Raw genomic sequence first — 21,545 nt, forward strand, 5'->3', positions numbered from 1 at the left:
TGGCTGGGGCTGCGGGCACTTATATCCCCTGGCCTGCTGGGCCAGCCCACGCTGCCCACTCATTGGTCCCCCGGCCGGGGGTTCGCTGCTGTGCTGGGGAGGGGAATGTGCTGATGTTGTGCTGTACAATCACTAACTGGCAAATCCCTGGTAAACAGGCCGGGGCTAAGGGTCGTGCTGTGGGGGTGTGCTGGCCAGCGCACAGTGCATGGGGCCAGCGGGACAAACACCAGTGTTACCAGGCAGTGTCTGAGGCACTGGCTAGGGTCTGCTGGGCGCCATGGGCGGTATTGCTACGGGCACTGCAGCAGCACGCTCTGTCCCCTTCAAGGGGTAGTGGTGCCCGGGGCCCGCAGTCTCTGTCCCGCTAAATCCCCCCTTTAAGGAAACGTGTTTAGGGGAGCAGCAGACAACCTGGGGAATGGGGCCAGGTGTTAATCAGGGAGCTGGTTAAAGCCTGGCTGTGGGGTGACCCTAGGAGCAGGGAGCCCCTGGAAGCAGGGCCGAAGCCTGGCTGCGGGTGGGCTGGGGAAGCAGACCCAGGGTGGAGGGGCACAGGGGGAAGGGTTCGGGCCTGGAGGGGCGGGGGGCAAAGGCGATGGTATCTTTATACAGACTTGATAAATTGGGCCCCAGGCAGGGGAATGTGCCAGGAAGGCGGCTGTGAATGAGATACAGGGGAGGAGCAAGGCAGTGGCGTGCCAGGCTGTGCCACAAAGGACATGCTCTGGGGTGGCACCCACCCCACTGGCATTGTCTCTTTCCCCCATAGCGCCTACACGTTAGGAAAGGGGATTGCACAGTGGATCTGCTGCAGGGAGGCAGAGTTGAGCACAGCCCTGGATGTGTCTGACCAAGAGTGAGCTCTGGGGCTGGGCCTCACCATAAGGTGGAGCAGGTATTAGGCTTCAAGACAGGTCACTGCAGGGGTCAGGAAGGAATCTCCTATTCCCCTGTGAATGGGGGGCCTGGAGAGGGCAAGCGTGGGGCTAGTGGAGCTGGACAGGGCGGTGACTCAGCCCTGCCTGTCATGTGCCCCACAGGGAGAGCATTAACCCTTACAGCCTGTGTGGGGTGCACAGGCCAGCGAGCAGGGAGGGATTCCAGCTGCTGGGACCTCGATCCAGGAAGGAGCCCGGAGCCAGCCAGCCTGCCTCCCTGACCCTCACTAATACCTCCCACCGGAGCCACCAGATCACAGGGACAGCCAGCTCCTAGGGGCTTAGCCAGCATTTGCCATGGGAAAGGGCTGCACTGCTTGGCAGGAGGGCACGGGGCTGGAACCCCCTGGGGGTGTCTGATCCATGGGGCTGGGGCTGCTGGTTTGCTAGCTGACCTGGAGCCCTGCAGGGGAAAGCTGGGTGCAGGCTGGGGGGAGAAGTTTCCTGGCTTCCTGCACCCCACCAGCCCCTGCTCTCCCTCAGAGCTGTCCTGCCTGGACTAGTCTAGTGCACCCGCCTGTGTGCCCAGAGGCAGTTGTGAGCCAGAGGGTGAAGGACAGTGTGGTTTAATCTTATCACTCACTGACCGTTAACCTCCAACATGTCAGGATGAGTCAGCGGGACAGGGGGGTGGGGTGGGGGTGTGTGTGTGTGGGGGGGGGGGGGAATGGCCCCATGGGACATTCCAGGTTAAGCTGTGCAGGGGGGCGGAAGAGCACTCATTGCTCTCCAGCTCCTGTCCTTGGAGGATCTCAAAGCCCTCGAGCAGCATTTATATATCAGGCCCACAGCCCCTGGGGAAACAGAGGCACAGAGCCAAGGCGTGACCTGCCCAAGAAAGCCAGGAGCAGCACTCCCCCTCCTGTGCCTAAGCACTCCACAGAGCACCTAAGAGGGGCTTTCGACTGCCCCTGCCACAGGCCAGCGCCCAGCATAAGGGGCCTGGCTAGGTGGGCCCATGGCAGAGAGGGAGAGCAGCTGTAAGGTTTCCCTGACGCTGACTCAGACAAAGCTCCTCAGTGAGTAGCAGCAGAAAGTGGCTTGCTGGCGCTCTCCTGTTGTCACATGACAGGTCCCTGGAGCTGGCCCAGTACTAAGGGCCCTGTGGCTTCACCGGCCACGGGATTATGGGGAGACAAGACCTTGGGGCAGCCGGCAACGGGGCTAGCAAATCCTTGAGCCCAGAAGGGCAGGACAGATCCTCAGCCCTCACTGGCCTAAGCGTGTGGCCCTCTGCGGGGGCTGCAGGGAACCCTGAGCCCTCCAGCTGCATGTGCCAGGGCAGCCCTGGCTGGGGGAGGGCTCGGCTGGTGTGGGGCCTTGTAGGGAGAGAATGGCCCAGTTTGGCAGCAACCCCCGCCCCATGCAGGTGGGGTGTGGGCTGGGGTTCTACAGCTGGCCTGGCCTGGCCTGGCGGACAGTGCTAGGGCGCAGGGTGAGCCCCCCATGCCGCTGTGCCTACAGATCCACAGCCCCCAACCCAGAGGTGCCGAACGATTTGCTTTTCCACTGGAGCTTGGAATGACCATGGGTTTGGGTCACTGCCTAGGTTTGTCCCGATGTTGGCAGGACGACTGGGCGCTTGGGGGACGCACACAGGGTCACCCGCCCAGATCAGAATCTCGCTGACATTAGTGCGAAGCCGGAGTCACCTGCTGGGGATTCCCCCAGCTGTAACCGAGAGCAGAGGCCAGGCCAGGATCCCATCCAGGCCCAGAGGACGTGTGTGTAGACAAACCCCTGGGACATGCTCGCTGCAGTGTCTGGAGCTCCTAACTGGGCAGCCTGGTGTCCTCTGTGGGTGGCGCCATCATGTTCCTCATCCCTCTTCTCCAGCCATTTGCTCAGACATGCTGCAGACTGTTAGAGGAGATGCACACTGTGCTCTCACCCACCTGTTGCATCTTTCTTGCTCTGGTTTTCCTTCATTTAAAATGAAAATCATTGGTGGGTGAAAATCAGCCGCTCACTCCCTGTGTACAGAGGAGTCCCAGTCAATGAAAGAACCTGCAGCCTTCCCCCCGCCCACGCCCGTAGGGCCCAGGTAGAGTTACCCAGATCATCTTAGCACCAGCATTTCCTGACTTAACCCCTGGCATCTGTAACCCAAGCATTGCCCTGGGTCGCAAACAGCTCTATTCCATGCCAGCTCTACTCTGTGTTGGCACAGCCCCACTCCCTGCCCTCTGGGTTAGGGCCACCTTCCAACACAGATGGGCCTACTCCACCTGCCCCACTAAAATGGGGCCCAGGCAGGAATTCTCCTAAAGGCCAGAGGTGTCCGGGGCTGAGTTTGGGCTACCCCATTTTCTGCAGTCCAGCACAAACCATCTTGGTCAGGAGGCACCGTCAAAGGGCTGCATGGCTGCTCCCATGCCTGGCTGCTTCCCTGACACAAGGAGAGGCCCCATGTTGAGAGAGGCCCCGTGTTCCTCTGTGTAAAGGGCCAGTTATATAAGTGCCACCCCCACACGGGCAGACCTTTTCTAGGCTCCTTCCCCACAGCTGGGAACACACCCAGGACAGGCACGGTCGCAGGCCCTAGGGGGATGCAAGGGGGCAGGCCCTGCTGGTCTCCTGCCCTCACAGCCAGAGAGCAGGAGGGCAGCGCAGAGGCCCTGCCAGGCTCTCTCCCCCACGGCTTGGTCACTTTGTTTGTTTGATTCTGTTTCCAGGAAAGCCCTGTGTTGACAGCGGGGAGGCAGTGGGCCCTGGAGAGCAAGCAGGAGCTGGCCAGTGAGGGCCCTGCTCCAGCTGGGTCACAGGGTGCAGAGGGCTCCTCTCCTTTAAGTGGGGTGGGGAGGTCACTAACATGCCTGGCCTGAGGCAACATGGCCAGGACCCCACCCTGCAGGGGAATCACCTGGTCAATCTGGGTCCTGTGATCGGGGGTCATCGGAGGAGGTTCTGGGGAGAAAGGGATGAGAAAGAGGCTCCCTCCCCCATCAGAATAGAGAGCTGGAGCAGGGAGAAAACAGGTCTCCCTTGGCCCTGCTGATGTATGTAACCCTACAACTTCCCTTGCCCCCCAGTTCATCCACTCCCTCATTCAGCAGCCAGCTCCCTTAATGCTGCACTCCAGCCAGTTCCAGCCCCCCAGCTTGGAAACACCCCCAAACCCAGCCCAGGGGCAAGAAACTGCAGCTGCTCAGACCCGCTGCTGGGAAGCCCCATGGCCATGGATTCTCTGTAACTTGAAGTCTTTAACTCATGATTTGAGGACGTCAGTAACTCAGCCAGAGGTTAGGGGTCTATTACCTATGTAATAGGTTACCATACGTCCGGATTTTCCTGGACATGTCCGGCTTTTTGGGCCTCAAATCCCCGTCCGGGGGGAAATCCCAAAAAGCCGGACATGTCCGGGAAAGTAGGGAGGGAGGGAGGGACCGGCGGTGCTCGGCCGGGGGCCGGAGCCCGCTAGGGCCGGCGGTGCAGAGCCGGGGGCCAGGCCGGGGGTGCTCGGCCGGGGGCCGGGCCAGGGATGCTCGGCCGGGGCCGGCGGTGCGGAGCCGGGGGCCGGGGTCGGGCGGTGCCAGGCCAGGGGCCGGCTGTGCGGAGCCGGGGGCTGGCGGTGCGGAGCCGTGGGCCGGCGGTACTGGGCCGGGCGGTGCTCGGCCCGGGGCCGGGGGCTGGAGCCGGCAGTGCGGGGCCGGGGTCGGGGGCCGGTGGTGCGGGGCCAGCGGTGCTTGGCCGGGGGCCGGCGCCCCAGGGCCCGAGCCAAGCCAGGCGGGAGATGCTGGGGCCAGAGCTTCAGGCTTCCCGCGAATCAAATGTTCGCGAGAAGCAGGGGAGGGGGAGGGGCAGGGGGGCGAAGTGTCATGGGGAGGGGGCGGAGTTGGGGCGGGGCTGGGAAGGGGTGGGGCTGGGGCAGGGGCGGAGTTGGGGCGGGGCCGGGGCCCGTGGAGTGTCCTCTTTTTGGACACTTAAAATATGGTAACCCTATATTACAGGAGTGGGTGCAGGAGGTTCTGTGGCCTGTAATGTGCAGCAGATCAGACTAGATGATGACGATGGTCCTTTCTGAGGTACAAGTCTGTGAGCCCACCCCCATGGGTCCTGCAGGGTGGAGGGTGGGGGTGGAAGGTGGAAAGAGCTCAGCATGGCTCCCAGACCCCAGCGCTGGCAGGGAGAAGCCAGGGATCGAGAGTGAGGGACAACCATTGCCCTGTCCTAGGCCCTGCTCGACCGGACCCAGGGGAGCTCACATTCTGCTTTAATACACACTGATGAGTTTCCGCCCTCTTGCAGGAAAATCCCTGCCTCTGGAGGGGCCCCAGCCAGGCACAGTCATTGAACCAGATACAGAGGGATCACTCAGCCCCCTGAAAATGCGGCCACCTGGGGGGAGAGGGCTAACAGTGCATAGCAACAGCTCCAATAGCTCAGAAAAGGGAATGTCCTACAGAAAGTGTGTGTGGGGCTGTCTGGTTTGGGGTGTGTGCAAGCCTCCAGGGGCCCCTCCCCCTTTAACCAAAAATGGTGGGGGATGGCTAATGACCATCAGGCGCTTCACAGACACTAGTGATCTCGGCCCCACAACAGTCAGGGGGTCAGTATCACTGCCCCATTATACAGATGGGGAAACTGAGGCAGAGAGGGGCAACAGTAGGGTTACCATCCGTCCAGGTTTCACCGGACATGTCCAGCTTTTTCAGCTTTAAATGGCCGTCCGGGGGGATTTCTAATAAAGTAGAAATGTCCGGGATTTCCCCTTTCCCCTCATTCAGAATGCGGCGCGGCTGATTGGACGGCTGGGCCTGATTGAAAGCCACTCTCAGCCACTGGGGCCTCTAGCAGCCAGAGTCCCTCCCCCTCCCCCACTCCCTCCTCCCCCGCAGAGCAGCGCCCCAGTGTTTGGCTGCACGTGGAGCCCGCAGCTCTCCCTCGGCCTGGTAGGGAGGGCAGGCAAGGGACAGGGAACGGGGGATAGATTGGTCGGGGGTTCGGGGGGATGTCAGGAGAAGGGGGTGTAGAGAGCGGTTGGGGCAGGCGGGGGACAGGGAACAGGGCGGTTAGATTGGTCGGGGGTTCTGGGGGGGCTGTCAGGAGAAGGGGTGTAGAGAGCGGTTGGGGCAGGCAAGGGACAGGGAACGGGGGGGTTAGATTGGTAGGAGGTTCTGGGGGGGCTGTCAGGAGAAGGGGGTGTAGAGAGCGGTTGGGGCAGTCAGGGGACAGGGAACGGGGGGGTTAGATTGGTAGGAGGTTCTGGGGGGGCTGTCAGGAGAAGGGGGTGTAGAGAGCGGTTGGGGCAGGCAAGGGACAGGGAACGGGGGGGTAGATTGGGCGGGGGTTCTGGGGGGGCTGTCAGGAGAAGGGGGTGTAGAGAGCGGTTGGGGCAGGCAAGGGACAGGGAACGGGGGGGTAGATTGGGCGGGGGTTCTGGGGGGGCTGTCAGGAGAAGGGGGTGTAGAGAGCGGTTGGGGCAGGCAAGGGACAGGGAACGGGGGGGTTAGATTGGTCGGAGGTTCTGGGGGGGCTGTCAGGAGAAGGTGTAGAGAGCGGTTGGGGCAGGCAAGGGACAGGGAACGGGGGGGTTAGATTGGTAGGAGGTTCTGGGGGGGCTGTCAGGAGAAGGGGGTGTAGAGAGCGGTTGGGGCAGTCAGGGGACAGGGAACGGGGGGGTTAGATTGGTAGGAGGTTCTGGGGGGGCTGTCAGGAGAAGGGGTGTAGAGAGCGGTTGGGGCAGGCAAGGGACAGGGAATGGGGGGTCAGGGGTTCTGGGGTGGGCTGTCGGGAGAAGGGGGTGTAGACAGGGACAGGGAGCAGGGAGACTTAGATAGGGGGTGGGGTCCTGGGGGAAGTTAGGGTGGGGGGGTGTCTCAGGAGAGTGCAGTCAGGGGACAGGTAGGGGGTAGGGGAATTCTGAGGGGGGCGGGAAGTGGGAGGGGGCGGGGCTGGGGCAGGGCTAGGGCGGCAGCCCGTGTCCTCTTTTTTGATTGTTGAACTATGGTAACCCTAGGCAACGGGAGCTGTCCAGGGTCACAGGTGCCACAAGTGCCCTGACACCCAACCCGGCTCTAGCACCTGGTCCGTCCGTGGCCCGTCCGGGCCCGCTGAAGCACAGCAATGGGTCAGAGGGGGGCAAACCCCAAGGCATTGCCGGGGCGAGGGGCGCCTGGCAGCACAAGGGCTCATTCACGAGAACAAGCGGTACAAAGCAGTGAGCCGGCAAAGCCCCCGGGGCCTCCGTCCACAGCTGCTCCGCTCACCCGGTGCCCCCCAGGGACCCGCGTGCCCGACCCCTCGCCCCCAGCCCGACGGCACATGGGGGGCGGATGCCCGCTTCCAACATGGCGTCCGGGGCGGCGGCCGCTCCCGTGAAGCCACTTCCTGCGGGGCGGGGCCCGGGCGCAAGATGGCCGCGCCCAACAAGCTCAGGGTGAGCGGAGTCCAGCACGGGGCCGGGCCGTGTGAACGCCGGGCGGGGGCCAGCCGGAGGCGGCAGCGCCCAGAGGCACCGTAAGGGGCAGCCCCCCGGCTGGGGAGCCCCCTGCATCCAGCCCCCCAAACCCTGCCTGGGGAGTCCTTCTACACCAGCACCCCCAACCCCGCACCCCTACGTCCCCTCCCCTTGATCCCACTGCCCATCCTGCCCCCTGACAACTAGCCCTCCATCCCCCACCGAGGGCAGCCTGCCCCCCAACAACTAGCCCCCCATTCCCCCTTGCCTTGTGGGCAGTTACCCCCTCTCTCCACCTCAGGACACCCTGCCCCCTGTGCACCCCAGCTCCTGTGGGCAGCCAGCCCCCCTCCCAGGCTCCGAGCTGTGCTGCGGGGTGCTGGCCCAAAGGGCTGCGGAGTGGGGACAGCTCCGTGCAGGTGTTGGACCCCGCTGGGTGTCATGTGCGTAAGGTCCCTGGGGCAGGGGGCAGCTGGGTGTGCTCTGACTGGGGAACCCGCGGGCACCTGCTGATCCCAAACTCTCCGGGTCTTTCCTCCTCGGACTGGAGGCAGAGATTTGAGGGTGGGTTGGAGGGCGGTTACACCCCTGCATCCCAGGGCCAGGCGGCACGGCCTGCGGGGCGATGGGGAACGTGCTGGCACCAGCGCTCGACTTGCACAGACCTCTGCGCCGGCAGGAGCCGCTTACCAACCCAGGCAGCTTCGATGAGCTCCATCGGAAATGCAAAGGTGAGTCTGGGCCACCTCTCCTGTGACAGAGGCATGTTGAGGGGATTGGAGAGTGCTCTTCTGACAGCAGGGGGTGCTGCAGGTACCAGGGCAGGGGCACTGGCTGTGCGGGGAGCTCCCAGCTGCTCTAGTCTCCCATAACAGGGGTGCTGTGGCATTCGGCTCGCCTGTGTTTCCGGGGTCCCGTTCTGTGATTGGCAGCACTACGAGTGACCGTGTGCAGACGGGAGGTAGTTAACTTGTGTTAGATGGCTGGGGAAGCCGAGGTCCGAGCCCTGGATTAGTAACGGTTTAGGGAGGATGGGGGTGAAGACCCCAAGTTTCCATTCCTCCGACTCGTCCTTGTTGAGCTCAGCCCTGGCTGTGGGGCCTGGAGCACAGAGGAGCCGGCTGCCCTGTCTCTGGCTCTGTGGGCCCTTGTGCTGTGTGTCTAAGCCCCCTCCGCCCCGTCTCCTTGCAGAAGTCTTCCCCCAGCAGATGGAAGGGGTGAAGCTGATCCTCAACAAGGCCCCGAACAACCATTTCCAGGTCAGTTGCAGCTCGTGCCTCCAACTGCTTTCCCTCCCCCGGGACCCTCCAGGCCTTAGCTTAGTACCTGCTTCCCCCATTGAGCTGGAGGGCCCCTTCCGGTGCATGCCTGGCCCCTCTTCAGGGTCTGGCAGCCAGGAGAGCCTGGAGGGATGGAGATGGGGGATGTAGGCATGTTCCCTCTCGGAGTTGGGCTCAAACCCACCAGCTGGATACCCATCGACAGGCTGTTTGGGAAACACCTCCCAGTGGCTTGGGTGTCGAGGTGAAGATGCTGCTGGGATCTGGGCAAGGGGTTGGCACAACGAGCCGGGGCTTTGTGGCCTCCTCCACCCCTCTTGTTTGCTCTGAGGGTGCGGCCTTTGGAGACTACGCATCCCAGTGTGCAGTGCAACCAAGCAGGTTCACACTGGGTCGCCGATGGGGGGCTGTGTTCTCTGGGCTCTGCAGCCTCAGAGAGATGGAGGAGGCGCTGGAGCAGGGGAGCACTGTCTGGGCTGGGAGGGGCGGTGATCAGGTGGCACTGTCCACGCTGGCTGGGCTGGAAGGAGCTGGCGCCCTTGAGGGTTGCACACAGCATCCTACCCCAGCACAGCCTGACCCCCTTGTGTCCTCCCCAGGTCGCCCACACCGTTCATATGAGCACAGTCGGCCAGTCCAGCTACCACTTTAACACCACCTACGTAGGAGACCGGCAGCTTAGCCCCACCGAGGTGAGCTGGGACCCAAATGCGCAGGGGGCGGGAGTAGGGGCTGGGAGCCAGGCGTCCAAGCTCAGCTCCCAGCACCAAGATGGAGTGGGGTCTGAGATGCCCAGATCTCAGCACCCCACAGCTCTCCTTGTTCTCGATGGGGGGCGGGGATCCTCCAATGTACTTGGTGGCAACTGAGCATGCTAGAAAATCTCCCCATGAAAGCAGGGGGCTGTGACCAGGACTCCTGGGTTCTATCCCCCCCTCTCTGATTGACTAGGGTCCCTTCCCCCGTCTCTGCAGCAGGTTTGATCCGGAGCTCCCTGAGCGGGCAGAGGATGTATGAAGCATGTCCGTGAACGCTGATGGCTCGCTCTGGTGCTAGGGAGGAGCAGAGCTGGGAGAGATGCTAGTGGTGGTCAAGGCCTCAGCCTCTTCACAGGGAGCTGGGTGAGGGTTGGGACCCTGGTGTTTCTGCCCCAGCAGTGGGAGGGGTCCCCTGCTGAGGGATGTTTGGGATCCCCACATAGGCTGCATTCCCTGGCAGGTTAGTGACTGAGCCACAGTGGAGATTTCCTCTGCCTGCTGGGTGGACGTATGACCTGCCACCAGCAGCCTCTGGGAGCCAGCCCTGTCGCTCACCCCCCGTCTGGGTTAGAATCCGTGGATCCTGCTCATGTGGGCATCCAGCTGGCACCGTCTTGCCAGGCTCTTACAGGGGGTGCTGGGCAAACTAGGTGCCTGAGGGGCATAGGACCCATGGCAGCAGCAGCGCTCTCCCCCCCATCCTTGCAGGAGGGCGGGGGGCTCCTTGCAGGTCATGCTGCAGTGCAGTGGAGGAGGGCTGGATGCTGCAGGGCCCCCCAGCCGAGCTGCCTCCAGGGCCCAGTGCTGAATGGGCTTCCCGCCCAGGGAGAGAACCCCCCAAAGGCCCCAGGCGAGGGAAAGGAGCCAGCGCTCCCCTCATTCTGAAGCCATCGCAGAGTGCTTTGGAGCCTGACTCGAGATATTTGAACATTGAGAGATGGCAGCCCCCCCCTGGCATGGCAGCCGCCCCCCCGACGGGATTGGCATGGCTGTGTGTGTGGGCCAGGGCTCTGGCTTGGAGGCTGGGCCTGGGCCTGGGCTGGGCATGTTTGTGTGTTGGTCCGTGTGGGGCGTGTTCCTGAGGCTGTGGACAGAGGGGTGGGAATGGGGGTCAGGCTGAAGTGTTGGGGCTTAGCCGCTGTCCGCTCTCTCCTTTTGGAAGCGCTTAGCTTGGAAGGTGCCACCAGAGGGAGCAGGAGAGCCCAGCTTGTGCTCAGTCCACGCTAGGGCCTGTGTGCACAGGAGACAGGGCGTGGGAGGTGTGTGTGAGGCATGGGATGGGGGCAGAGCTCCAGCTCTGGGGAGGGGTGCGGAGGCCCCCAGCACAGGTAGTGCTCCCAGGAGCCAGGCTGAGGAGACCCGGCAGACTTGCTGCACGCTGCCACCGAACAGAGTGGGAGCACGGCAGGAGGGAAAGCTCCCTAGGCAGGTGGCTCCCCTGCCACAGCTTGGGGACCCCCAGGACTGCTGACTGCACCGTCTCTGGGGTGTGTGCAGCTGGCGTGGGGCTCCCCCAAGGAGACCCAGCGCCTCCTGGCGTAGCCCATCCCAGCGCCGTGCCCCTTCTCTCTGCAGACTTTCCCCATGCTTGTCGGGGACATCGACAACTGCGGGAGCCTCAATGCTCAGGTGCTGCACCTGGTGGCGGAGCGGATCCGCACCAAGGCCGTCTTCCAGGTGAGGCCGCGCCCTGGGCCTGCAGGGTAGCGGGGGAGACGGGTGTGGGGCAGGGCATGTAGGGGGAATGGCATGCGGGTGTAGCATGGGGAGGCAGGGCATGGCGTGGGTGGAGTGGGGGACAGAGTGTGTTGGAGGAGTGGGGGGGCGGTGTGGGGGAGAGGGCATGGCATGGCAGTGGGGGTGCCGGGCATGTGTGGAGGAATGGGGGCATGGCACAGGGGCTGGGCGTGTGTGTGAGGTGGGAGAGCTGGGGGGTTGTGGAGGTGGGGGGAGCAGGGTGTGTGGCAGAGGGGGGCTGGGCATGTGTGTGGAGGTGGGGGGGCTGGGCGTGTGTGTGGAGATGGAGGTGGGAGGTTGTGGAGGAGGAGGAGCAGGGTGTGTGGCAGAAGGGGGCTGAGCGTGTGTGTGGAGGTGGGGGGAGCAAGGTGTGGTGAGGAGGGAGGGCTGGGGGTTGTGGGGGAGCAGGGTGTGGGAAGGAGGGGGGGCTGTGTGTGTGTGGAGATGTGGGACTGGGGGGTTGTGGAAGTGGGAGCAGGGTGTGGGGAGGAAGGGGGCTGGGCATGTGTGTAGAGGTGGGGGGGCTGGGTGTGTGCGTGGAGGTGCAGGGAGCAGAGGGTGTGGAGGTGAGGGCTGGGGGTTGTGGAGGTGGGGGAGCAGGGTGTGGGAAGGAGGGGGGCTGGGTGTGTGTGGAGATGGGGGGGCGGGGTAGGGCATGGCCGTGTGTGTGTTGTTCAAAGTGCTGACGCTGAGAGTTAAGCGCTAGGACCTTGGCAGTTGCCGCGCTTTCCCAGCTGCTAATCTGGCCGCACTGACCCCCTAGAGCCATGGGGGGCTGGAGCCCAGCCAGTCCCTGCACTGCCTCTGGCGCCCTGGGCTGGAATGGAGAGGGCTGAGGCTGGGAGAGGGGCTCCAGTTTCTCAGCTCCATGCAGAAGCACTGGAGCAATGAGGGCAGCATGGAGTAGTGGCTAGAGCAGGGGTGGGAACCAGGACTCTGGGTTCCCCTTGCCTGTTCTAACACTGCCTGGCGGGTGCTGTGCCTCAGTTTCCCTCTCTGCAGTGGGGACGGTGACAGGGCCCAGCCCCCTTCCCCTGGGGGGTGTATGGGCACTGCCCCTGGCAGTCTGCAGGGGAGGGGCCAAGTGTTCTTTCCCAGCAGCTGGCTGGGCCCCTCACATCCCCTACGTGGTGCCACAGGTTGTGTGTCTCCAGCTGTGGCTGTAGCCAGACCCTGCTCACCAGCCTCCATCATGAGGGCATTGTGCTTGGGAAGGGATCAAATCCCCTCTGGTGCCCAGCTTCCCCTCCCCCCTTGAGCAGAGTTTGCCCAACGCACCCCTGGGTGTTGGGTGTGTCCCAGTGGCACCAATCGTACGGGGCTTAATCCCTGCTAATTGAAACTCCCTGGGGAGGCTGTAAATGCAGGGGTAAATCTGGGTGCAGCACCGGTGGGGGGGCAGAGCACCCTAGGGCTGAGGGGTGGGAGTGGGGAAGGCTGGGTGGAGCTCCTGGGACGGGGCCAGGGGAAAGCTGGGTGGAGCAGGAATGCCCCCTATGATCATAGTGAGGCGAGGGAGCTGCCCTGGGTTGGGTGGGGACCTCCTTTGGGTTTGCTCGTCTCTGCCAGGGTCTGGCTCTGCTTTCCCCTGTGCCAAGCTGTACCTGGAGCCCTAGCAAGGGCCCTCCAAGGGGCTTGAGGGGAGGCCACAGTCAGGTCACGGCCCCAGCTGCTGAGGGAAGGAGAGTGGATAGAGGTGAGATTTACTTGCTGCTCCCCAGGTGAGCCCTCATGATGGTATGACGACATGGGGCAAGGTGTGGGGCTGTTGGGCATGGGGCTGTGATGGGTTGGGGCGTTGGGCAAGGGTTGGGGCAGGGTTGGTGGTGTGGCTTTGGGGCGAGGCATGGGGCGGTGATGAGATGGGGTCAATGGGTGAGGTGTGGAACATGGCAGAGTGTGGGGCTATGATAGGGTGAGGCTGTGATGTGGATGGGGCAGGCATATAGTGGGGAGGGTGGGGCAGGGCAGAGGAAGGGTGGGGCGGGTTTTGGGGCAGGGGGTGCCGCACCCCCGGCTAAGCCCCTGCCGTTCCCTGCAGACACAACAGGCCCGGTTTGTGACGTGGCAGTTCGATGGGGAGCTCCGTGGCGATGACTACACGGCCACACTGACGCTGAGCAACCCCGACGTGCTCAGCCAATCAGGTGAGCCTCAGCCTGTGGGCCCCGTTGTCCTGCCTCACTTCCTGTCCTAAACTCTCCTGCCACTGGCTCCTTCCACCCTCTTCCTGCCCGAGACCTGCAGCCCAGGGCTCGGCACGGAGCAGCCTCCCCTCCCCTACAGGGTGTGGACAGCCTGGTGCCCAGCCCTGTGGCCACACTGCTCTGGGGCTAGCGGTGGGGCGATGAGCCCCCCCATGTCAGATGGGGAGGGGAGTGTTGGCTAGTGTACAGGGCTGGGAATCAGGACTCCTGTGTTCTGTGACCTTGGGCAGGCCCCTCCCTGCTCAGTGCCTCAGTTTCCCGTCGGCTGGCCCCGGGAGGTGGGGCGGTGATTGTGGAGTGCAATGCTAACGGTCTCTCCCCCCCTGCAGTCATTGTGGTGGCGCACTTCCTGCAGAGCGTGACCTCACGGCTGGTGCTGGGCGGGGAGATGGTGTATCACCGGCGCCCGGGCGAGGAGGGCGCCATCGTCACCCTGGCAGGGAAGTACACGGGTACGAGCCTGGCTTGGTCACTGCCCCCTGCCTGTGCCAGAGCTGAGCTTGGGGGAAAGGGGGGGAGGCTGTCCCAGCCCTGGAGCACAGAAATGTCATGGGATGGCACAGCTGGTATCCCTGCTTAGAGACCCATCGGGGGGGGCAGGAGTGGGACTGGGGAGCAATGGCTGGGATAGCAGGGACTGTGGGTCAGCACAGAGGGGCACGCAGGGGAAGCCTGTACAGCGCCTACCCGAGTTGTCCCCTCCCAGCCAGGCTTCCACCCCAGCACGCTTCTGAGTGATTTAAAGCCCCTCGCCAGCCCTGCCCCCCTTGCCAGCTTCACTCCCTCTATATCTCTGCAGCTCGCAAGTGGGTGGCGACGCTGAACATTGGTTATGGCGGGGCCCATGCCAGCTACTACCACAGAGCCAACGAGCAGGTGAGCCCGGCCACCCCCAGGGGGCTGCCCCCATCCTCCAGGGCAGCCATGGGGCACCCCTCACCCTGCGCTTCCTCCCCTGCAGGTGCAGGTCGGGGTGGAGTTGGAGGCCAACACCCGACTTCAGGACACGACCTTCGCCTTCGGCTACCAGCTCAACCTGCCCCCGGCCAACGTGGTCTTCCGAGGTAAGTGCGGAGCCGGGCCAGCCCCCACTCGGGCAGGGGGCTGTCCAGGGCTGTGCCAGCCTCTCCCAGGGGGCAGGGCGTCTCCAGGGCCATTGGACCCACAAACTCCCTGCCCTCACAGTCCAAGCTCACACCTCCCCCAACATGGCTGCGTGGTCCTAGCGGGAGCTGACTGGGACTTGGACTGAGGATGTTCATAGCTGGGGTCAACTCAGGGGCTTTGGCCTCTGATCCCCTCCACCCGCTTGCTGAGGGCTGGCCCGGGCCTGGAGCCTGTCCCATACCCGCTCTCCCCTCGCTCCTCTGTGCCAGCTTCTTTGTCCAGCTCCCGGCACCATCCTGGGGCTTCGCGGCAGCAAGCATGGAAGCAGACCCCCCAGTTACCTAGAGGCCCAGGCCTAGAGTCCCTGAGCTACCCTTATTGCACACCGCAGAGCTGTTCGTATCCCATCCAGTAGGGGGCAGTAGCGACCCATCCGCCTTCATTGTGTGTAAGGCTGTATTATTAGTGAAAAGGGCTAGAAGCTTCTGCCCAGGGTTTGTGAAATCTCCCATCCCCCACACCGAGCCAGCCAGTCCCCCACCCCCAGGGCTGGATCGGAGTCAGAGCCCCCTACAGGGGAGGCCCCATATCCCATCTCTCCTGAGCCAGCCAGTCCCTCCACCCCAGGGCTGGATCAGAGCCAGCATCCCCTAGAGGGGAAAAGCCCCATATCCCATCTCCCTCTGAGCCAGTAAGCACCCCTGCTTTGGGGCCAGACCATAGATGGCGCCCCCTAGAGGGGAAAGGCCCCACATCCCCCAGGTCAGTTCCTTCACCCTTGGAACAGATCAGAGCCAGTGCCCCCAGAGGGGAAAAGCCCTGTGACTCACATCCCCTGAGCCAGTCACTTCCCTTTCCCTGGGGCCAGATCAGAGCCGGCGCCCCCTAGAGGAGAAAGGCCCCATATCCCCCACGTCAATCCCTTTGCCCTTGGGCTGGATTGGAGCTGGCGCCCCCTAGAGGGGAAAGGCCCTGTTCCTGAGCCAGCGCTGCTCTCTCCCAAAGGATGCCTGAGGCAGGGCTTTCTCCTGCAGGAGCGGGGCACAGATCTGGCTGTGTGGGGCCACCCCCAACTGCATTGAGTGCTGGGAGCACAAGGGGTGGAGACTGCAGCCAGTGTGCCCTGTGACTTGGCCCATGGGACTGCCAGGCAGGGCCGGTACAACCTATTAGGCGACCTAGGCGGTCGCCTAGGGCGCTAGCATTTGGGAGGCGGCATTTTCTTCGGTGGCGACCCTGGCAGCCGGATCTTTGGCCACCCCGGTCATCGTCAGCATTTAGGCAGAGGGAGCTGGGGCAGGGGGGCGCAGGGAGGGCCACCTGCAGCAAGTAAGGGGGGGTGGGGGCGGTACTCAGGGGAATTCCCCGCCCCAGATCACCTCTGCTCCGCTCATCCCCTGAGCATGCCGCCCCGCTCTGCTTTTCTCCCTCCCGGGCTTGCAGCGCCAAACAGCTGATTGGCACCGCAAGCTTGGGAGGCGGGAGAAGTGGAGCAGCGACAGTGTGCTCGGGGAAGAGGCGGAGCAGAGGTGAGCTGGGATGGGGAGCTGCCGCACGGCTCCCCGGGCAGGGTGGGAGCTGCCACAGGGGAGGTGCCTTAGGGTGGAGGGGGGTGGGGAGCTGCCGCAGGACTCAGGGAGGGGGTGGACCAGAGGTGAGCTGGGGTGGGGAGCTGCCGCACGGCTCCCTGGGCCGGGGGGGTGGGGAGCTGCCGAAGGGGGGGGGGGAGAGGGAGAGCTGCCGCAGGGCTCGGGGAGGAGGGAGGGTACAAGGTGGAAGTTTCACGTAGGACGCAAAACATCCTCGCGCCCAGCTGCCAGGGGGCAGCAGCTGATCAACACTCAGCCTCGCCCCGGGAGAGCTCCCCGTCTATGTGCCCCCTGAGTGTGCTCAGGGCTGCCTGGCTGCTCCCCCCCACCCCAGCCCGGCTCCCTGCACTCTGTCTGGCACCTCCTGCTCCATCGGCAGCTCCTCTGGCCTGGGGTTCCCAGCCCTTGGCCCCCCTGATTCAGCAACAGCCCCAGAGGAGCTGGGATCAGGGAGGAGGAGTCCCCAAGGCTCAGGCAGATGGCATGCTGGGGATGTGCTCATGGCCCCAAGGCGCCCGCTGTGCTGTTGGGGCTCCCAGCAGTCTCCACTGCCCAGGGGGGACATGCTGTGTTTGTTGGGCACTGAGGGGGGCTAGGAGCCCATCGCAGCTGGCTGGAGCCCCAGGGAGCGGGGCCAGGAGCAGCCCTGTGCTGGGCTTTGGGGCGGAGCAGGATGAGCTGGAGTCTGGGACCCAACTGAGGTTTCTCCAGCTGGGAATGGGGGGCAGGGGGGGTCTGAGCTGTGGGGGCTGGGCTCCGGGGCATGGTCTCTCTCGGCTGCTGGGGGTGGGGATGCGTCCAGCTGCCCAGTGGCTCCTGTCCCTTCCTCTGCAGGCCTCCTGGACAGTAACTGGTGCGTGGGGGGCGTCCTGGAGAAGAAGCTGCTGCCTCTGCCCGTCACCCTGGCCCTGGGCGCCTTCCTCAACCACTGGAAGAACCGTTTCCACTGTGGCTTCAGCGTCATCGTGGGCTGAGGGGGCAGTGCCCTCGCGGGGCTCCCTGCTCTCGCCCCAGCTGCTGGAGGCAGGGCAGAGCCTGGCACCAAGTGGATTCTGACTGGTTTGCTCCGGTGGGAGCAGGATCCTGGCCGTGTGCGTGGGGCAGGGCCGTTCACCGCAGCCTGGGGGGCCGGAGTCCTCCCCGCCGCCTTCTTGCCTCAGGGAGCCTTTGTGCCATGGAGCCAGTGCCCTGCAGCTAGTCCTGCCCTGAGTGGCCGCTCTTGTGTCCAGAGGGCATCTGGGGGGGCACCTCTTCCCCTCCCCGCACCAAGCCCTTCTCTGCAGGCGGCTGAGCTGGGGAGGGGACGTCACATGGGCATCTCCCTCCCCTCCCCCATGCAGCTGGCCGAGTCCCCCTCGGGGCTGTGCGGTGGAGGTGCTGCATCTCTGTGCCCTGGGCAGGGGGCCCTGTGTTGTGGGGGAGTTCGGGGGGCCGCCCCTTTATGTGATGTTCTCACTCCGTGTACAATGGCTTGGAACCCAATTAAAGTGTTTGAGCTGAAGGGTGGCTGGAGTCAGTGGCTGGGGGATAGGACTTGGACACCCACCACCCGACTGCTCCATCCTGCTGCCCCTACTGTGTCCCCCGGCTTCTGCTGGGGCTTGGCTGGGCTGGATACTCCTCAAGGTAGTTCTGTAGGGCTGTTCAGAGCCTGGGCTGGGCTGGGAGCTCTCTGCTCCTGTAGGAATCCTTGCAGCAGGTTGGGAGAGGTTCAGCGGGGAAAGCACAGATGGGGTGGGACCCTCTCCATGCCCAGGTCTGCCCCACTGCTCAGGGCCTTGTTGCATGGAGCACCTTTAAAAGTGAGGGGGACTCCCCCTGAGCTGTGAGCAGTATGGGGCCTTGGACACAGCTGGATGCACTGAGCCTACCCCTAGAGGGCAGCAGCACTACTCCACGTAGGCTCCAGCCCATGCAAGGCATCTCTGGGTTGGGGCCGCACAGTGCTCCTTGGCCGGCTGGAAGGGCAGGAGCCTAAAGAAGCCTGGTGATTTCCCAGAGAGCTGGCAAGGCCAGGCAGGCTGAGGGGGAGGATGGGCAGGGACGTGAGTGGGGGCGATGTGCTTTGGGATGCCTGGGGGGCTGGACACAGTGTAGGAGCTCCCCCCATAGCTCACATTACCCCCCTTGGGCCTAGCACGTCCCCTCTGCCCGCACATGCCCATGCTAACCTTAAACCCCCTCCCCATGGCAGGAGGAGTCACGTGCGTCTTTCCCCAGCACACTGGGCACTCCTGTTGGGTTTTATGCAAAGCCCACCCTGGCCACCACCCTGTCCCCAGCCCTCTCTCCCACTCCTCATTCGATTTCTGTTCCTTCCAGCCTCATCCCGCTGGGGGCGCCGTCCCCCCTCCCCTGGCACAGCCCAACCCAGGAGCCAGGAGAACAGGTGCACTGGAGCCCAGCACCACTAATGTGCCTCTGCTGAACCCACCCAGAGAACGGTGGGTTGTACGTTTCCTCCCAGCCTGGAGCAGAGAGACTGATTCTCACGCTCCCCTACCCTGTACTGCAGGTTTGCTCCTGGCCTCCCAAGCTGGGGGCACTGCCTGTGGGGCAGAGCACCTGGATCCTTGGCTGATCTCACAGGGTCCGAGGCCCCATCAGCCATCCTGTGTAAGGAGCCATTTGCCCCCGGAGCAGCAGGAGGTTTCCCCAGGTGCAGCCCCTGGTGGCTTATGGGTTCACAAATCCTGCACCTCTGGCCTGACCCCTTGCTCCTGCAGCTAATCCCCAAAATGCTGCCAGGCTTCTGGGCCAGGAGAGTGCAGCCTCCCTGCCGGGGTTGGGGGCGGCGGGATGGTGCACAGGGTCGCAGGATGGTAATGACCTTCCCTGGCCTGCCCCCTTCTGGCCCTTCCCCTGCAGCTAGGCCAGGTCCCCTCAGTCTGTCCTGCTGCCCCCTCTCTGACAGTCCCGGGGGCCTCAGGGCCGGCCGCAAGCGTCCCTCTGTGTCACACATCACCTCCATATTGGTGTACAGAACAAAATCCAGGTGGTGGGGGTGGGGCCGAGGGGTTCTGAGTGTGGGAGGGGGCTCGGGGCTGGGGCAGAGGGTTGGGGTGCAGGGGTGGGAGGGCTCCCGCTGGGGGTGTGGGCTCAGGTGGGGCCAGAGATGAGGGGCTCAGGGCTGTCTAGTTTTGTCCTGCCCGAGCAGGGAAGCTCATTACAAATATCCAATGAGCTAATCTGCATAGTCACTGATAATTTGCATGGAATACATTTCAACTTGAAACCAATGGATGGATGCAGGGCTGGGGAGGACTGGGCTTGAAACCCTGCAGAGCGGGGCCCTTGGTGGGTCTGCAGGGCCAGCCCCCCTGATATCCATGTGGCCCTGCCCCCATGGCACAGCCAGGATGGGGGCAGGTCTCCATCAGGACCGGCTCCAGGCACCAGCTTAACAAGCAGGTGCTTGGGGCGGCCAAGGGAGAGGGGCGGCACCTGCGGCAATTCGGGGGCGGCAGGTCCCTCACTCCCTCTAGGAGCAAAGGACCTGCCGCCGAACTGCCGCCACCGATCACGGCTTTTTTTTTTTTTTTTTCCCCAATTGCGGCTGGCGATCGCGGCTTTTTTTTTTTTCTTGGGGCGGCAGAAATGCTGGAGCCGGCCCTGGTCTCCGTGGCCTGGGCAGCTCTTGGCCTCTCCACTGGGCCTGGCCAGAGGTGAGGTGGTGGTGGTGGGGGGGGGGGGGGGGGGGTTGGAGCTGAGACCCACCAAACTCATCATATACTGGGCCACGAGCCGGCCATGAGAGAGAAGCAGCTTTGATTGCTGCTGCGCTGGGCTGGATTTGCGCTGGGGAGCTGCAGAGGACAGGCTCTGTAACGCATCATCAGGCCCTATCAGCACCAACGTGGCTGGGTCTGGAAGGTAGCAGTGGAAGTGCCAGCCCATGGAGGGCTGATGCAGTGAGGTGTCCCCCTGCCCCAGGCTGTCACACAGGCTCCCACATGCTGCCTCTTTAATGACAAGGTCATGTACGGAATTTTCCTGTGTGGCTCTTGGGAGCTGCAGACCCAAGGCCTGGCCCTCTGCCCCTACAGCAGTCGCTGGCAGCATAAGTAGGTTGTTATCCCCTACGTGCAGCAGCCTGTGGAGGGAGGTGCAGGTGCACGTGCGCGCACACACACACACACACACACACACACACACACACACACGCTGCCTGTGCGTTACAGCTCAGGGCAGGACTCGGACATGTGTGCTCAGTGCAGCACTGGCAGCTCGGGGAGACTCCTGCTGTTTGGCCTTGGCTAAGCAGAGCTGCTCCAGGTGCTGATGGACAGCTGGTCTCTGCCCCTGGAGCAGCACCCTGTGGCGCCCCCCCCCAAAAGCAGAGGGGAGGGCCCAAGCTCCATGCACCTGCTCCTGGCCCCTCCCCTCTGCTTTCAGGATGGCTGTAGTGCAGAGAGGAAGGGACAGGATTAGCCCCAGAGCACTGCCCTGGACAGCCCACCCCCCACCAGCACTCACCTGCCCCAACGGCGCCCTACCCACATTGCAGCTCCCGGCCCTGCCCCGGGGAGGCTGGGTGCTGACTGTAAACTGCAGTTTATGGACTCACGCTCGTTCAATTAGCATGTGGCAGGCAGGGCACGTGGCAGACAGTTTCCCCTGAGATCTGAGGCTAATAAGGGCAAATCCCCACTCGACCTGATTCAGAGCAGGGAGGTGAAAGCAGGTTTCCCCCTCCCCAGTGAGTGCCCAAACCATCTGGCTGCAGCGGATCCTGTTCCACGGTGTATCAATAATTAACTCGGGGCTGGGAGAGCATGAGGCCAGTGCTCAGGGCACTCACCCGGGATGTGGGTCTAGGCCCTGCGCCAATGACCCTGCCTGATTGCGCTCTGCTGGGGGCCGGGCAGGGGAGCGCCTAGTTTGTGAGTCCAGCCAGGGCTTCAGCAGAAGCGAGGTGCTGCGTGTTGCTGGCTCTGTGCCCCAGCAGCACCACCAGGGTTAGGTGGCAGCTGAGCGAGGTTTGGGGCATAAATCCCTTTGTGGTGACGTGCGGCTCGGCCCCGCTTCCCCGAGGGCCCTGGGTACTGGTGGAGCTGTGCTCCTTGGACACCTCACCAGCTGGGGGCGGGGGGGGGGGCAGTGGCCAAGTAGCATGTGGGGGGGCGTACCTGGGGCCTTGTGGTGGCATCACAGTGTCTGGCAGTGCTGGGGAGAGAAGCTGCAGGGTCCTGGGCAGGTGCAGGGCGATGAGATGGGCATAGACTCTGCCCGGGCACCTGCAGCTGCAGGTTGTTCATGTCTGTGAGGTTCCCCATGGGCCCAGAGGGCAGGTTTCCCCTCGGCTCCCAGCAGCTCTCACGCATGTCAATGAATTTGATATTCTTCCCCCTAGGAATTGTTCCCAGAGTCACTTCACATCCCCCTGGCTCCACCGTAGAGCCATCGCCAAGACGCCAGGCGCTCTGCAGCTACAGAATCCAGAATCTGCTCCCCCCGGAATCCACCCCTCACCCCAGAATCTGCTCCCCCCCTCCGGAATCCACTCACCCCATAATCTGCTTCCTC

General features: G+C 63.7%; 1 protein-coding gene across 2 annotated transcripts; it reads left to right on the forward strand.

The window, feature by feature from the left end:
* The first annotated feature begins 6,898 nt into the window (after nt 1-6,898).
* Nucleotides 6,899-17,092, forward strand: TOMM40L (translocase of outer mitochondrial membrane 40 like). Of its 2 annotated transcripts, XM_054011043.1 has the most exons (9): nt 6,901-8,072; nt 8,533-8,600; nt 9,221-9,313; nt 10,955-11,056; nt 13,158-13,263; nt 13,653-13,775; nt 14,123-14,199; nt 14,285-14,387; nt 16,854-17,092. In XM_054011043.1, exons 1-9 carry the CDS (start codon nt 7,967-7,969, stop codon nt 16,991-16,993), a joined length of 918 nt encoding a protein of 305 aa, XP_053867018.1. In that variant the 5' UTR covers nt 6,901-7,966; the 3' UTR covers nt 16,994-17,092. The 2 variants fall into 2 exon arrangements, with proteins under 2 accessions (XP_053867019.1, XP_053867018.1); XM_054011044.1 differs by lacking the exon at nt 8,533-8,600 and having other exon boundaries at nt 6,899-8,072.
* Nucleotides 17,093-21,545: the final 4,453 nt, after the last annotated feature.

This window comes from Malaclemys terrapin, chromosome 21 (genome assembly GCF_027887155.1).
Source record: "Malaclemys terrapin pileata isolate rMalTer1 chromosome 21, rMalTer1.hap1, whole genome shotgun sequence".
Lineage (NCBI taxonomy): Eukaryota > Metazoa > Chordata > Testudines > Emydidae > Malaclemys > Malaclemys terrapin.